A 15,976-nucleotide genomic window follows, 5' to 3' on the forward strand; every position below is an offset into this window, starting at 1 on the left:
TATTTCTTGTCTTTCTGATGCCTGATTTTTTTCTCTCTGTTTAAGGTGCAGCTCCTTCCAGAGATGGGAGTTGTATTTGTGCTGGTGACCCTCCTGTCCTGTGCACCAACAGCATTTCCTGTATATTCGTTTTGTGAGTTGTTCTGTGAATTGTTCTGTAATTTATGTCTGTAGCATGGCCCAAGCAGAGGGTCACCCCTTTGATTCTGGTCTGCTTGAGATTTCTTCCTCAGAGGTAGTTTTTCCTTACCACTGCTGCTCTGGGGGTTAGCAAGATTAGACCTTACTTGTGTGAAGTGCCTTGAGGCAACTCTGTTGTGATTTGGCGCTATATAAATGAAAATAAATTGAAAAATTGAAATTGAAAAATTTCAACATACAATAACAACTATTGCCTGATTGACTGCCTAAGACTGTTAATCTGCTTTGACTGACCTACTATAATAAATCTCCATTTTATACATTCGTAGGGATTGGGAAGAATTTTATATCTAAAAAAACAAAACAAAACAAAAAACAACAAACTGCACTAATTAGCTAAGCGTGCTGATGTCAAACTTGCTCAAAAGACACTAATATATCTTCTTACTGTAATTAATCTCCTTTTAGAACAGTTTATACATAGTTAGGGAAGAATGTGCTAATGCTAATGCTAATTTGTTGACACAACATAGTAATACAACATCTAAAATAAGTTAAAAGTATGATATACACTTTGAATTAAAAATAAATAAATGTTACCAAAATTTCTGAACAGTTTCATACTTACCACGTGAGTGCTGGACGTAAACAATGACGGAGGCACGCACTCGGAGACGTCATCAATCAGGAAGTAAATCTCGGAGGAGAAGGAGGAGCCAAAAAATATCACAGTGACTGTTGAGTTCTGCGTCTCTTAAAAACACGAAGGAGCTTTTTATTTCCCCCACTCTCTTTTCTTTTCTTTTTTTTTTTTTTTATCTTAAGCTAAATATGTCACGAAAAGCCAAAGAGGAGTATTACCGGTTCTTTTCTGTCACAGAGCCACGCGCACATGAGAAAGGACACACGGAGTACAAAGTGTCTGCGAGGGTTAGTCACGCTTTTATCCTGCATCTTCTTATTTCATCTCTAATGTTACGACTTGAACATAATTAAAAATAAATATATATCTCCAAAGCTCTAAGACGTGCATGTTTCTTGATGAGATGGGAGATAAAATGTTTTGTCTTGACAATAATCCGGTCACAAGGTTGGTTTACCTTAATATCAATTTACAAGATTCCTGTATTACAAAGAGCCCTTTATTACGGATCAAACAGAGAGGAATTGTGACTCTGTGACTGGACCACTCATGTCTTGTGATCTGCTCCTTCTGTGTAATCACAGTGTAATGCTGTTTTGGTAAATCTGCCTGATTGAGCCCAACCAATACAGGATATTTAAGACCGATACCGAATTTGATATTTGAGGATTTAAAAACCTGATATGCCAATTTATTATATGGCTACGATGCTACGCATGCTCTGATTGGCTGATTTCTGGTCTGATATTAATACAATAACATGCTTTTGGAGGGCTGCATTTTCAGAGGCCCGACGTCCATATCCAGTCGCCCAAGATGACAGATATTTGCTCGAATTAGACGAGGGTGAATATCTGTCATTTTGGGTGACTGGGCATGGACGGAGGGACTCTGAAAATGCATACCGCACTACAACTGCATGTTATTTGCATTATTATCACTTACTGAGATACACAACACGTGGAATCACATTAACAATATTTAGTGTGTGATATATTTATTGAAGTTTACATTACAAAAATGCTTTACCAAAAAAAAAAAAAAACTGTTTAAAAAAGAGAGAAGAAAAGAGAGAAAAGAAAAAAGGTAATAATAATAATAATAATAATCATAATAGTAATTAGAAAAAAAAACCCCACCCCCAAATAATGAACACACCCAGTCCTCACTGTTGTTAAGTAAGATACAAAGAGTGAAAAACAATATATACTGATGCAAAATACCAGATCAACCTGTATGACTAAAAACCATCTATTCCTGAACCTGCGTTGAGGGTTGATTAAAGAAAAGAAGAAACGATTTCCAAGTCTGATAAAAATTTATTTTCCGAGTGTCTCATTACACATCTGATTTTCTTCAGTTTTAAAGTAGCTAACACATCCCTAATCCAGCATGTTACTGTGGGTGGGGCAGCATCCCTCCACCCCAGAAGGATCAGGCGGCAAAAAAGCAATCACTTTGTGTCCCCCAACGGGTAATCCCAATCCCCCAGGAACAACCCCAAAAAGCAACATAGTTGGATTTAAGGTCAATTTAACTGCAAGAACAGTAGAAAGGACTTCACAAACACCTCCCGAAAATTCTTGTATTTAAGGACAAAACCAGAACATGTCAATCAGAGTGGCTTTCTCAGATTTACATCTATCACAGGTTGGATCAACTTCCGGATAAATCTTAGCCACTCTAGATTTATGAAGGTGCAACATTAACAGTATTTAATGTCATTTCAAAACGCACGACACCCAGCAAACGCGTACATAAAAAGTTGGCTCTAATTTGGCTTTAAAAGTTGGCATAAAAAGTTGGCTTTAACTTTTGTCATGTTGGCTGGTACCGCGCTACTCTCCAAATTCGCCAGCGTGTCCTCATCAAGCTGGCTGCTTTGGCTGCTATACCCTGGCTATACCCGCCCGTTACTGCGGGCAGGTATAGCCAGGTAGCGTAAATGTAAACCTATGCTACCGGCCCAGCAACGCCTCAGTAAGTGATAATAATTTCCAATATCAGACCGGTTACCATGACAATCGGGCCAGAATTCGTATCACATGCATTACAAACCAGAAAGCTAAAAACACGTTTAGAAAAACCAAGTTGGACATGAACATATCTAAACAGCATCGTAAAAAAAAACAAAAAAAAAGACACACTGATTGAAAATTTACCAGCTAATGACTGGGCTATCTATTAGCACGTTCTTAATGGAGGTGAAGCAAACAGAGAGTCTGACTGCAAGCCCAAAACCATCAACCGCTTTCATATTCAGGCGATACCGTAAGTACACATGTAATAGCCATATAATAAACAAATTATTAACCTCGTGCTCAGTGAATAATACTTTAATATTGACTAACATTTTTTTCCAGAAACACATTGTATAAACAAAGATGTCCCCTAACATTTATTTTTGTCATTTTTATGACAAGTGCTCACCAAGTAATGTGATGTAAGGCAATTTGAAATTAAACTTGATTCATATGAACAGAATTTGAATAGTACTTGAAAATATATTAATTTTGATAAATAAGACTGGTATCTGTGTATAAAAAGTTTGCTCCCATAATGGAGCAAGAATAATGTAGTAAAAGCTCTACATGGTGTTCTTGCAGTGATTCCCTAAAAAGAGATTATAGTGGTGATGAACATTACATCCCAAGAACACCAACCCACACAAATGTCTAGAGAGATTCCAAAGACATTAAAATATACAAAAGCCCGTGGGTATGTAGACTTTAGATATCTGCTGTATGATAACCAACCACAGGCACATTTTCTTGTCTTGATGTCAAATTATTTTCCACATACAGAATACCATATGGGGCAGTGTGCTGGTGCACTTGCTTTCAAAACAAGTGCACCAGCACACTGTATCTGTTCTCCATGTAATGTGCCGTTGTGTTAGGAAGGGCATCCAGCGTTAACGTTGTGCCAATTCTACATGCAGATCCATATCGGATCTGCTATCCCACCCAGAGCAAAAAGATAAAAAAAAAAAAGGGACCAGTCTGTAAATGAGAAACAAGAAGACAGCATTTCATTGAGATCCAAATAGAAATCTCTAATTTTGAGATAAAATGTTGAATTGGATTAAATACAAACATGGGGTCTCTCTCACTAATTTATGACCAAATTCATGACCTGATTTCATTTGGGGTCAAAAGACAAAAATAATAATTTTCAGGACATTTGAACATTTAGATCAGCCTTTCTCAAAGAATGGTCTGTGGACCACTGATAGTCCGTGAGTGACCCCCTTGTGTGTGTGTGTTTGCTCGGTCTGTACATAAAAATATCAGACCGACGTCTTGACATAGACAGAGGTCTGATATTCCTGTAGAGACCAAGCAAGCAAGGTTAATAATGTGTTTATTATTTGGGTGTTTGGAGTTGTGTTTTCTTCTTCTTGGTCTTCATTTTGCATCTCCACTTCGAGCTGATTTGCTATTAATTCCTCTAATTCAAACTCGTCAGTGGAATAAAATTCACTGACGGATTTTATATATAAATATATAAGCATATTGGTAAGATATCACATTTTAAATCTATGGTAACTGAAAAGTGTTTCTCAAAGTATTTACCGACTCCAAAGTCTATTAGGTAGTGGCATATATATATATATATATATATATATACATATATATAAAATTTTCCTTATTAACTCAACTCATATGTACGGAAATTATAATTGTTTTTTGGATATTTGGGGAGTTCGGTGGTCTGTGAGATTTAAAAAAAATTGGTTAAATGGTCCTTGGTCCAAAAAAGTTCTATCAGTGACAAACACTGATTTAGATCATGTAGAAAATGGAGCAGTTTAACGGTAAAATGTGTTCCCTTGCTTCATTGATTACTGACTTCTTTTTTTTTTTTTTTTTTTTTGCACATTAATATAGTAGCAACTGTTCAGTTTCTGACTAATTGTTCCCCTGGAGCTGATAATAACTTGTATTATGCAAAATAAATAAATAAAAACACCAAATTCAACAGTGTCACCATTATATGGAATATTGTGCTTCCTAGACATTTATTTCTTTCAAATTCTTAATTTGTCTTCCAGTTTTAAATGAGTTTTTCAATTTGTTCGGCCTTGAGTTAGTTGGGTCGATATATGGGATGTGCAATTATTCGTTGCTTCCTTTCTTGTGTCTTGTGTGTAGTTTGTGTCCAAGACTCACCCAGAAGATGTGAAGGAGGTGGTGGTGTGGAGGAGGTTCTCAGAGCTGAAGAAGCTCCACGGCGAGTTGGCTTACACACACAGGAACCTGTTCAGGCGACAAGAGGAGTTTCCACCTTTTCCCGGCTCCCAAGTCTTTGGTAAATTGAGTAGACTGTGACACAAACAATTCCTGCAGAACCACAAAGCCTGGAAATAGTCTGAGTTATATGATGAGCTGTGGGAATGGCATAGAGTTGGATATAGTGAAGCTAGAGTGCGCACTCCCTATACCGCTAACACTGCCGTGCCTACATGGGGGCACGGCAGCCATTACCAAAGAGGGCAATGCAGCACGCGTGTTGAATGAATGTGGAAGTTCAGATGGCAATCGCTACAATGGGTTTACACGGACCATAAAAGCGCATGCTCCTTGACGGCACATGGCCAGGCGTGACTCCGCCCTCTAGCTTTGCTATATCCAACTCTATGAGGAATGGCCTAAATATCTGGCAACACACTGCTGTTGTCCTGCAGGAGTCAGAAATGTTAAGTCAACTTGTTCAGCACTTTTTAACAACATAATTTTCGATTTTTTTTTTAAAGCAAAATTGTTTTTCATGTTCTGTGCAGCATTTCAGCACTGTTCTTGAGATATTACCCCTCATCCTGTGATGTAACTTTGAAGCTTTTGCAGAGGTTGAACCAGATGTAGAAGAAGCTACAACTAAGATTGTGGTTCTTCCTCTTGTAGCAGTCAGTTAAAAACTGACAAGCTTTTGAGCAAATCTGATAATGTACAAAATAACCTCCTGCAGGAGGAAAGAGGAAAATGTATCAAAGGTTAAACTGATATTTTTGAAGCTACAGTGGCAACAAGGATTAAACCAGTGAGCCCAAATAAACCCTCAGTGATACGATCAGCAGTCCCTGGTTGTTCTTTGAGCTCTTTCTGGTTTTGTCTCTGTGTTTCAGGCCGATTTGATGAGGCTGTGATTGAGGAGAGGAGGAAAGCTTCAGAGGTCATGCTTCAGTTCACGACTAACATACCGGCGCTCTACAACAGCCCGCAGCTCAAGGACTTCTTCAGCGTGAGACATGTGAAACAGACTTCCCTTTGATGGTCTCCGCGTGGCTGCTTACTTTCCTTATCCCTCTCTTCACTCAGGGCGGGGAGGTCACGAGGCCTCTCGATCCTTCCCCTCAGTCCGCCTCAGGTCCTCTGCCTCCGCCGCTCATCCCCCTCCCCAAGCGACGGGCTTCCGACTGTGAGCCAGCAGAAGAGGAGGAGGGCAGGGAGGCTCCCATTTTACCCCAGGACCTGGGCTCCAACCTCTGTCGAGAAGTGGGTGAGCCGGAGGTGGCAGCTGAGGCGTATAGTGAGATGGGAGGCTCACCAGCAGAAGAAACGAGAGACAAGCTCAGTGATACAGTGTTGGATCACAGAGGTACACAGTGAGCAAACAAAGCAGACCCTCATTTATTCATGCAGATGATATTTAGATGTTTCGTCGATAGCTACTGGATGGCTGATGTGTGCACTTAGTGTAAAAAAACCCCAACAGTATCGGTTTTACACATTATAGACAATCAATAGCACTTGGGTTGCACCGTGTGCCGATTTGCATCGAGTGGGAGATGGTGCATTTGTTTTGTTCGGGTGATGGCACCACGCAACTGGTACCATACTTGCCATCAGGTCAACATCCATGAGATATAAAAACACACTGGAGTCCTCCACACCAGGAAAAGCTTTTCCTTCTTTACATAAATGGCTTATTTTACTTCCCTCGCAAATCATCAACCAACAAGAAGTCCAGTTGCTTTCAACTAAACATCTAGTCAGCCTCTCTCGTCACACTTGTTTTACCTTTCCTGTCCACATTTTTCATCTCAGTCCCTCCTCCTGAACCTGTTTCAGCTGGAACCCACCAAACACAAGAGTCCCAGGTGGAGATTGATTCACTGTTTGACTCTATGGCAGAAAACTATGCCCATTCCTCGAGGGAGGAAGGTCCACCGCCACTCTCTGAAAATGACTTGGCTGTTTTTGATCCCTGCTATACGCAAGGTGAAAGTTAGCCCATGCCACCGTGCACACACAAAGAATGAGCGCTATCCTACTGCAATCAGTAATCAAGGTTTCCAAATCTCATGACTAAAGTAAACAACTCTTTCTACACTTGATTTTCCAGATTATCATTGAGTAGTTAAGCTGTTTATGTCAGCTGCCTTCATGCAAAAACGTATTAACTGTCTGATGCTAAGCTGTGCTTCCGTAGGATCTCCTACATACACTTTAGTATATGGATTAAAACTAATGACCACATAACACCATTGCAAGATTAAACTTTAATCATCTTTTTAACAAGAAACATTTCTCTCAAAATGCAAGCCTACTTTGCATTCCTAAGGTGAAAAAGAAGTCAGCAGGCCAGGTGGCTTTCTCTTATTGTGCCTGTTTCCTCTAAGTGCACAAAATTAGAGTTTAATCATCTTTTTAACAAGCAACATTTTACGTGGGTAAGCGCCATCTTACCTGGTAGAAATGGTAAAATATTCCGTATCTTCTCGTACTTGGCATTCTCAAAATGTAAGCCTACTTTGCATTCCAAAGGTGAAAAAGAAGTCAGTAGGCCAGGTGGCTTTCTCTTATTGTGCCTGTTTCCTCTACTGACATAACAATAATCAAGAATAGGAACACATCTGTACTCTATTACTTCATCTTGATTTTTTTTCACATATTTATTCTATTCTTGACAATTAGTCATCACATCGTGCAGCTGTTAAGATCTTGCAGTATAAAATGTTAACATTTGTTTGCCACTTTTTTGTTCATAATGTGCCATAATGTTTATACTGAATACATTATTCCTACTTTTTTTTTTTTTTTGCTTTTTGAGTATCCATATGCCTTAAATCTTACAGATTACTTTAATTGTTTATAATCATTTTACTTATTTTCAGCAACGTCTATTAATTGTTATGATTATGTTGATTATGCAGCAGCTTGAGGGGTTACAGAACTAATGTTTTTGGTGTTATGTCCATCTGAAGTTCAGACAGCAGGCCTGGTACACCAGTTTAAGAAGACACTGCATATGAACTAAATAACTGGGATTGGGGTTGAGCGTTGAACCATTTTGGCATGAAGGCATCTTTGGTTGAATAATTTTATTTCGTTCTTCTTTTCCTCTTTATCAGCTCGAGCCATTTCCTCCAGTGACCACTCAGAATTGTTCTCACTGTCGTCGCTCAGTCTGAGCGAAGGCGAGGCCGGATATTTGAGCCAAGCATCAAATGAGCTAACGGTTGCCATGGAGCGGGAGAAGGAGGGAGAATTTAGCTCTGCCATTCACGGATACAGGACAGCAGTGGACATACTGATCACTGGAGTAAAGGGTAAGAAAGACGGACTTGGGGTTGTTCACTAACATGCATGTTTTTCATTACACCATTTGATCCAAATCACCTTCCTGTGTGTGCAGGAGATACAGATCCCGTACGCCGGGAGTGTGTGATGAAGAGGACGGCTCAGTACCTGAAACACGTCGAGATGTTGGTTGACAAGCATTCGTCACCGACACACTCCGACAAACCTACACATGCACAAGACCCGTAGACCCACACAGTCAGACTGTAGCGCATACTCATGACAAGCGAAGGTGACACAGTTCTCCAAACAGCACATGCTCCTCTGGACCAAAACATTTGCAAATACAAATTCTCTGCATACTTTTAAGGTGTGCGCAGACTGTTATGATAGCTGTGTTTGATTAATAAGAAATCTATCAAGTAAAAAAAACAGTACCTCATTGTGATCTTGCACGAATAACGTAAAATCTAAACACTTATTCTATTTAAATCTTTGCTTTGTACGATGTTTTGTTGTTGCGCACATGAATCTGTTTTTAGTGAATAATTTGTATTTTGCAGAAGGAATAATTTTGTGAATAAATGAGATTTTAAGTGACGTCAAAATGATACGTCTTTTCTTCGCCGGAGCTTCCGTCAACCGTTGAGCAAAGTTAAAACGCATCAAAATCACTTTTTATTGAGCATTTTCATTGTTTCTAATCAGCAAGCGATGTCCAACATTTTTCTGAACTTGTACATACAAATAAATGTTAATATAACTTTATGAATCATCTCTATTTTGAATGTTCAAAAATTAAACCCCAAATGTACAATTGTTAGATTGTTAAACAGAGGCGTGCAATAGCACGGTAGCGCCTCCAGGAGGCGCTGTTGGCCATCAGATGATGCCTCAGAAGTTCTTGTACAGGAACTAACCCGTTTTCATCAGATATCAGATATTTGCACCACAAAACGTCCTCATAGCGTTTGAAAATACAGTGTTGGAGTACTGAGAAGTTTGGTTTCAGTTATAATCATGGAGGAACAGACAGAATAAAGCAAAGTGAACACTTTATCATAAAAAAAAATCAGGTATTATAAGACATTTCATCAATGTATTTAATTTGAAGCAGGTTCTGATAATGATGTGGGTTTATCCATCAAAATATGGATTTTAAAAGGGTGGGTTTATATTGAGTGAGCGTGAGATAACAAAAAAACAAAACATGCAACTCTATGTTTTTTTCCACAGATGTTCTGCAAACATACAAACAAGCCAAGTGCAGCATATATTATTCTTCTCCAGATTACTTTCTTGATGGAGGTGTGTGTTCTTGGAGGCATTTGTTTTTATATATATATATATATATTTTTTTTTTTACCTCCCTCAAAATGTCAGCAGCTGCCAGTGTTTAGCAGAAATCTCCAGCTCCATGCTGTATTTTTTATTTGTTTATTTGCATGTGTGTAAATCTGTCTGGGCTCTTTACCAAGTGGGCTCCGTAGCAGTAACACCGTCATTTTATATATAATGTGTTTGTAGTGCGTGCTGCATATTTACACAGAATATTCTCACATTTGATTGGCCGTCTACATAATTCGGATGTGAAAACAGTTCATCAGGCAAAATCAGGCTTTTACCATTTTTAGAGATTATTTGTTTTTTTTTGGCACTACTTTCCAAACAGAATAGTGTTGAGACAGAACGAGTGTTCAAAGGGATGGAGGGGAAAAAGAGAGGAAGAAGATCAACACACAGCAGAATGTCTTCTCTGGAGAGGAGAATGAGAGATGGAGGGAGGACGGGGACCAAAAAAACATGAAAATTCAACAAAAACAAAAGAGAGGAAAAGGCCGCCACACTCCCCTTTCGCTCACCTGATGAGGAACAGAGGGGTTGCAGGGTGCTGGAGATAATGAAAGGATGGAGGAGAGGAAAAGAAGGAGGGATGTGATTAGCGGATAAACAGCTCATCCCTCTATTGTTAAAAGGATGGAAAAAACTGACGCTCCCTCTTCCTCTATTTTCATTGCCCTGTACCTCTTTTTTTTTTGCATGCTTTGTTGTGAGCTTGAAGAGGATGGAGGGATGACAGAGAAAGTGAGGCAGTGTCGCTCCATCCTGTTATTCATCCCTCTTTTCCATCTCATCTCTCTCTCTCTACCTTTCTGTTCATCCCTCGCCAGCGTTGCACCTGCGAAATGCAGAGACAAAAAGATAGAGTGATAAAATTGGGAGGAGGGGGTATATTAGCATGCTGAGAGTGTCACCACTCTCCTCTTTTTCTCTTCCCCCATCCCTCTTTCCATCCCTCCCTTGGTCTCTCTTCTCACTGGTCACTGCAATTATACCATCAAAACACTCCAGCCTGAGAGCATAATAGCTTCTACCTCCCTCCCGTGTGGGGGAGAGAGAGAGAGAACGTGTGTGTGTGTGTGTCTTTGTGCATAATAATGCCATAAATGGTGTGTTACGTGTGCATGTGTGTGTGACATAAAGGGTAGCCGGTAGTGTTCAAATGTTGCAGAAAAAGAAAAGTATGAGTGGGTTTGTAAGTATGTTCGAGTCCCACTGCTAGGAAAACTGCTTCTTCAACCTCTGACCAAACACACTTAAACACACACACTAAACCAGCCTCTTTGCAAGTGTGTATCCACAGGGAGTCTCTACACACACGCATGCTAAATGCACACGTGTCAAACGCGAAGCCCAAAGGCTGAATGCAATTTTACTTTTGACTTTAAACTTTAGATTTTGTCCTATGAGCAGAATTATGTTTATTTTGACCATTTGCAGTACTGACAATAGCCACCAGGGCGATGATGAGTTGTATTTGTCCTGCAGAAGTTGAGGATTCCGCCAGCGTTCACATTTGAAAAATTGCTTTGCTTCCAATGGTTGTGGTTGGATTTCAATCAGATTTGCACACAATGTTCCCCGAGATGGTCCTGCATCAAAGTTGGACTCAAGGTCAAAGGTCAGACAGCACAGCCACTTCATGCATTTCACAAAAAGCTCTTCATTTTTTTTTTTCTCAGATTTACACCAAATTTGCATGAGATAGTTATGCATTAAACTTGTGCTGGTCAAACTCAGTGCACTCTGCGATTTTGTGCAAATATCATGTCGTTACACTTTAAATTTGAGGATATGAGGTCATAATCTATCAGTTAATTTTAGATAAGTTCATAATGCTGTAATTTCCCAGGCTGCGTACGACCCTTGGTGTGACCGAGTTTGACGCGGCGCACTAATGGATTCATGGCTGTGAGGTAGGGAGTGTTATGACCTACATGCCCAGTGGGTCATCACTGAGTCAAAGCGTGCACTCTGACACCTTCAGCTGTTTTTGTTGTCTCTAACTTCCGCTTTCTCCCCCTCTGTCTGTTCCTTTTTTCCTCTCATTCTCTCACTCTGTTTCCCCTCCCCTCTCACCGTGTTATTCCTCTCTGTTTCTCTCCTGTCACCTTGCCCTCAGCTATTTGACAACACTTCTCTGTCTCTGTATCTGTTTATTTTGACCTGCAGCTCCGTCCGTATATATTTGGACTTTGGCGGTATCAACAACTGGCGACTGAAATGTTTTCCAGAGCCATAAAACTGTTATTCCATCATTCTTTCAGAAAGAATGAAGAGCAGTGACAACTTGACAGTTTTTTTTCTTGGTTGGGGTACAATTATTAGTAAATGTGCTTTTTTTTTTTTAAGTCAATTTCAAGTACCACCCTGTGACCATCTGGCGGGTTGTTCAGGGTGTACACTGCCTTTCACCCAATGACTGCTGGGATGGATTTATTGTGGAAATGTCAGATTAGTTTTGGTCCATTACAAACTGGAGCTGCAAACAACATGTGGATTACAGAGATTAGATTAGATAGAACTTTATTGATCCCTTGAGAAGACTCCGTCAGGAAATTGAGGTTCCAGCAGCATTGTATGGTAAGAAGCACACAGAGTATCAAAAGAGAACGTAAAAAAGAAAAACTGTTTGCAATATAAATAGTAGACATACTGATCAATACTGGTTTACTGGCTACTACTATTCCTCTCATTCCCGACCTTTGTCTTCCTGTTACTCCTCCTCCCCCTGAGTGAGGAGTCTTGCAGTCTGATGGCCTGAGGGACAAAAGGAGTTTTTCAGTCTATTGGTGTCATACGTAGTTTCCACCCAGTTTGGAAGTAATTACCACAAAATTAAATGAGATATTTTGCACTATGAACCCATAATATTTATTAAATGTAAATGTGACAGTTCAAAAAAATTGTGCAAATATGCATGGAGCTAAATGCATGCCCCCCCCCCAACCACCACCAACACCAAATTTAATTAGAATTTACAATACAAAAGTCAAAGCGTGCGTGCGCCCATCACATTTCATTTCAAACACGCCACTCCGCTTCAAGCTTCAAACACTTACTGGGGACAGTACTGTAATTTTTTTTCCACCACGTTTCATGTCTGCACCTCTCTAATGCCCCCGGTGGGTCAATTTTGGGGTGTGTGTTTATGCATGTGCAAAATCAAGTGCTGTCACATTTCTTGGTTAAAGTCAAGTTCAGAGCACCCAATGATGTCCATTTCTGTCATAACACATTTTCCACCATATTGGAATTTTATGGACAAGTACAAAAAAAAAAAAAATTACAGGCCAGAAATTTTGTCCAGTATTTAAAAATATATACATATATATTGGCACAGTTGACCTTCAGACCATGTCTCACAATTCTATGTCTCTGGTTGTTTGACTTTTCAAAGTGTTAAAGTATCTGCCATGTGCAGGAAGTGAGGTCATAACTCAGCAAGGCTTTGATGTATCCAAACCAAATTTGGAATGCCGTTTCGGGACCATTGTGAGGAAAGAAGCACAAAATAAGAGTGCAATTTAACCTCCAGAAAGTGCTCCTTCCTGTTTAAGAAACTTGGCTTTGCTTTATCCCTTAACCGTCTCACTTGTTCATATTTTCTTTCTTTCAAAACCGCTTCTGCCCTTCTTTCCTCTGCTTTGTGCTCTCTTCCCTTTCCCCTAACACTCGTTCCATCTTTCACTCCAAACAATCCATCTGGCAAAAATCAATGAAAACACACTTTATGGCATCCATTGATCCTTTCATATCTATCTGTCCTCACTCCCTACTGTTCTCACTCTGGTTCCTTCTTTCTCTCTGTCTCTGCTTTGAATTAATATGCCCTGGAATGTCCTATTTACATGGCTGACACCTTCAGCTTGTACTGAAGTGTGTGTTTGTGTGTGTGTGTGATAGAGATGGACAAACCGAGAGAGAAAGACAGAGTGTTTGATGTTTCTCTGAGTGGTTAACATAATATGAGCCCTTGGAGAAATGATGTTATTCCACTCTTTCTGTCTCACACACTTGCAATCCTCAGCTTTTTAGCTTTCTGAGAACAATTTGTGGTGTTTAGTATTCTCCTGCAGCCTCTCATATCTAAACATGCCGCTCGGTGCCCACCGTCATCCTAAAATGAGACAAAGCTGGTGCTGGGCTTGTTATTTATTATACTGCAGATGAAGCCATCATCTCGTGACCTTGCTCTATCCTACATAGGGTTTTATTTATTCAGACCTGACTGACTTTCTCTCATTCCTGCCCTCTTGTCTCTCTGCATGTTTATGTTAATTCAGACATATCTCTCTCTCTCTCTCTCTCTCTCTCTCTTTCTCTGGCTGCACTTGTGTGTCCAGCTTTTGTTACCGGTCTCGCAGCTTTTGTTACCGGTCTCGTTTCCATAACAACTGCGACCTTTCAGTCAGTGCCCAACATTTTTAATCAGAAGCAAAGAAAGAAACTGAATATGACAGACAAGAGAAGGAAGCTGATAAACTGGCAGAAAACCCAAATAAAAATGAAAAAAGATTAACTGAGACTGGCCTTGGTCTTGTTATGAAAAGTGAAAACCCTGCGGAGATGTTGGAGGCAGGTTTAGCAACAGTCCCCGCAACAGGTAATTTAAATAAATAAAAAAAAGTGCTGCTCAAGGTCAAATATGTGCATATTTATTTGCTGGAAACATGATGGATTGTGTGACTGAGGCCACAATTTTGAGACAAATTGGGAACGGTTGAAAAATGCTATGAGGTGCACCTGAGAGGCTGTGAAGAATGAAATGGTAAATGGACTGCATTTATGTAGCACTTTTCCATCTGCATCAGAGGCGCAAAGTGCTTTACAATAATGCCTCATATTCACCCCAATGTGAGGGTGCTACCATGCAAGGCGCCCACTACATACCAGGAGCAACTAGGGGATTAAGGACCTTGCCCAAGGGCCTTTAGTGATTTTCCAGTCAGGTCCTCTGGTCTCAAGCACAATGCATTACCACTAGACCATCACCTCCCCTGTGATATAATATTTATCCTACATTACCACAGTTTGTTCTCATAATGTACTCTAGTCTGTTGTTACTACAACACAGTGACAAACCCCGATTATATTTGGTATATTTGGTAATTTATGAATATTTCCATGATTATACACACAAGTAATATTAATATTCATAATAATGCCAACAAACAAATTTTGTGCAACCATAAAATTTTACTTTGTTAGGAGGAAATTGAGTGAACTGAATGACTTTCCCGTTTTTAGTTGTGAGAACATGTACAAACAAGCAATGTGTGTGCTGGAGGACGTACATGAATGCACGTTCCTAGCCTGTCCAGCAGGTGTCAGTATTCAGCAGGTGGTAGCATAGCAGGTGATGTGTTCTTTTTTGCATTATCTGTTTATTTTGATATCTCAAAAACTGTCTAATAACTTATTTTCTAATTTGGCAAGGGTGTAATATGGGTCGGTGACATTGTTCCCTTCTAAAATCATTCTGAGATTTGTTCATTTGGAAATGGCAGCCATTTTCGTGCTGAAAATAGCAATTTTGAGCACTTAAAGGCAATTTTTCTCAAAAACTGTGATAACTTTTTCTCGGATCAAGGGTGTAATACGTGTCACTGACATATTTCACATAAAAAAAAAAAAATAGCCATAGATTCCTTCGTTTGGAAATGGCGGCCAAAACATCCAATTTGGTTATTTGGACCCAATTTTCTCAAAAACTGTCTGATAACTTTTAATTTAACAAGGGCCCAATATTGGTCATTGACTTTCCAATTCTACTGTATATATGTACTGAACATTGAGGGTCTCTGTGGAGTTCCTTTATTAACTCGTCATCTTTTTTCAGCAGGTGGCAGACAAACAGCATGCAAATAGAATTTTCCACAAGACATCTGCCAACCAGCCAGCAGGTGGCAGCCACATCAGTGGGATTTTACATTAGCAAAGTTGCTGTTGGCATTGATCTGATGCATCATAGTTGACCAGGAACTAATCAGTTCATCCTCATTATATGCTCCTTTTGGGGGAGTCACATTTTGCTGTACAAACCAACACTTTCTGGCCAAGTGAATTAACTGACAGTTTAAACACGTAAATAGCTTTAAAACATATGTACGTCATAAACAGCGTCACAAATTTCTGGTGCAAAGTACCCCCCCCCCCCCCCCCCAGAAAAGGAAGAAAGAACATTAATGGCCAGTACGGGGATCGAACCCGCGACCTTGGCGTTATTAGCACCACGCTCTAACCAACTGAGCTAACCGGCCTACCAGCAATGACTTTCCTCCTCTTCTAAGTATGTCATGCCCTGTGGTGCTCGTTGGCACGTCGT

At 39.9% G+C, this 15,976-nt stretch overlaps 1 protein-coding gene and 1 non-coding gene across 3 annotated transcripts; one reads left to right on the forward strand and one right to left on the reverse strand.

The window, feature by feature from the left end:
• Window positions 1–820: 820 nt before the first annotated feature.
• Window positions 821–8,907, forward strand: snx15 (sorting nexin 15). 2 transcript variants are annotated; one of them, XM_034164806.1, is made up of 7 exons: window positions 822–1,071; window positions 4,939–5,095; window positions 5,910–6,025; window positions 6,103–6,382; window positions 6,832–7,005; window positions 8,139–8,336; window positions 8,423–8,907. In XM_034164806.1, exons 1-7 carry the CDS (start codon window positions 973–975, stop codon window positions 8,554–8,556), a joined length of 1,158 nt encoding a protein of 385 aa, XP_034020697.1. In that variant the 5' UTR covers window positions 822–972; the 3' UTR covers window positions 8,557–8,907. The 2 variants fall into 2 exon arrangements, with proteins under 2 accessions (XP_034020698.1, XP_034020697.1); XM_034164807.1 differs by lacking the exon at window positions 6,832–7,005 and having other exon boundaries at window positions 821–1,071.
• Window positions 8,908–15,837: 6,930 nt separating this feature from the next.
• Window positions 15,838–15,911, reverse strand: trnai-aau. The gene has a single exon. It is a non-coding gene; the product is annotated as a tRNA-Ile (tRNA).
• Window positions 15,912–15,976: the final 65 nt, after the last annotated feature.

This window comes from Thalassophryne amazonica, chromosome 23 (genome assembly GCF_902500255.1).
Source record: "Thalassophryne amazonica chromosome 23, fThaAma1.1, whole genome shotgun sequence".
NCBI lineage: Eukaryota > Metazoa > Chordata > Actinopteri > Batrachoidiformes > Batrachoididae > Thalassophryne > Thalassophryne amazonica.

Bases quoted from the DNA above. Each gene is read 5' to 3' on its own strand.
- snx15 (XM_034164806.1), top strand. From the start codon at position 973: ATGTCACGAAAAGCCAAAGAGGAGTATTACCGGTTCTTTTCTGTCACA. The intron at 1,072-4,938 runs GTTAGTCACGCT...TCTTGTGTGTAG, and splicing joins AGTACAAAGTGTCTGCGAGG to TTTGTGTCCAAGACTCACCC. The intron at 6,383-6,831 runs GTACACAGTGAG...TTTTCATCTCAG, and splicing joins TACAGTGTTGGATCACAGAG to TCCCTCCTCCTGAACCTGTT.